Below are 1,340 nucleotides of genomic sequence, written 5' to 3' on the forward strand. Positions count from 1 at the left end.
GTTGGTTGGTTGGTTTGTTGGTTGGTTCGGTGGTTCATTGGTTAGTTCGTTGGTTCATTGGTTGGTTCGTTGGTTGGTTGGTTTGTTGGTTGGTTCGTTGGTTCATTGGTTAGTTCGTTGGTTCATTGGTTGGTTCGTTGGTTGGTTGGTTTGTTGGTTGGTTCGTTGGTTTGTTGGTTGGTTGGTTTGGTGGTTGGTTGGTTGGTTGGTTGGTTGGTTTGGCGGTGTGGCCGTGCTGTTAGTAACGTGGACTTGTCTGGCTGTTGTCTCCTAGTCGGAGGATCTCGGTGCCTGCGCCCAGTTTGAAAGCAGCAGACAGACCCGGAACATGATGCCTAGCGCCAGCTGTGTCTTCCCCACCTTCAACCTGCGGAAGCCCTCCTCGGAGACGGACATTGAGAACTGGGCCTCCAAGCACTTCAACAAGCACACCCAAGGGCTCTTCCGCAGGAAGGTGTCCATCGCCAACATGCTGGCCTGGAGCAGCGAGTCCATCAAGAAACCCATGATCATGACCAACGACCGCAACGTCAAGAAGGAGGCGTGCGAAATATTTAAACTGATTCAGATGTACATGGGGGACCGGCGGGCCAAGACGGACCAACTCAACGTGGCCTTGGAGATCGCCACCAAAGGCTGGAGCATGCAGGGTCTGAGAGACGAGCTCTACATCCAGCTGTGCCGGCAGACCACCGAGAACTTCCGTTACGAGAGCCTGGCCCGGGGCTGGGAGCTCATGGCCATTTGTTTGGCCTTTTTCCCACCCACCCCCAAATTTCATTCCTACCTAGAAGGATATATTTACAGGCACATGGATCCGGTGAATGACACTAAAGGTAAGAGAGAAACCGCTGCCCGGTGGCTTTTGCCCCTGCTGACGTCGCAACCCCTTTATTTGTTGTTTCGTTCCTTTCCCTTTCGCATTCATGAGTCTCCTTGTTGAAAGGTGGGCGAGGAACTCATCCAACAGCCCTCCCGGAGGTGCAGCGAGCGCGGTGGTGCCTTTACCGCCGGCCTTTCCTCCCCGGCGCACGGAAATCCAGCACGAGACCCAACACGAAATGAGCTTTGATACCTTTGCTGCAGGCTCAGCGTCGCCTCCACCGGGGGTGGCCGTAAGCGAGAGTTCCCGGGACTTCTTCTGGCCCGTGAGGGCACCGTTAGAGGTCCCTTCCAACCCAAGCCATTCGATGGTTCTGTGATGTCACCATCACCATCTCCAGATGCTTCTGGCTTCTCGAGTAGCTTCAGATCAAAAAAAAAAAAAACCATGCTGGAAGGGGAGCCGGCTTGATTCCCAGCTCCTGAGGTGGTTTTTGGTCACGGCAGATAGAAGAGAC

The 1,340-nt window shown here is 54.3% G+C and overlaps 1 protein-coding gene across 1 annotated transcript in view; it reads left to right on the top strand.

Annotated features, from left to right (window-relative positions):
• The window catches only part of ARHGAP39 (Rho GTPase activating protein 39), a 62,994-nt gene extending 61,867 nt beyond the window's left edge, over positions 1–1,127 (top strand). Inside the window, exons 6-7 of the mRNA XM_009329895.1 lie at positions 275–836; positions 947–1,127. Coding sequence (XP_009328170.1) covers positions 275–836; positions 947–1,065 — 681 coding nt within the window. The 3' untranslated portion in view covers positions 1,066–1,127. The remainder of the gene's footprint in view (positions 1–274; positions 837–946) is intronic.
• The last annotated feature ends 213 nt before the right edge of the window (positions 1,128–1,340 follow it).

Source organism: Pygoscelis adeliae, unplaced genomic scaffold (assembly GCF_000699105.1).
Source record: "Pygoscelis adeliae isolate BGI_AS28 unplaced genomic scaffold, ASM69910v1 Scaffold198, whole genome shotgun sequence".
NCBI lineage: Eukaryota > Metazoa > Chordata > Aves > Sphenisciformes > Spheniscidae > Pygoscelis > Pygoscelis adeliae.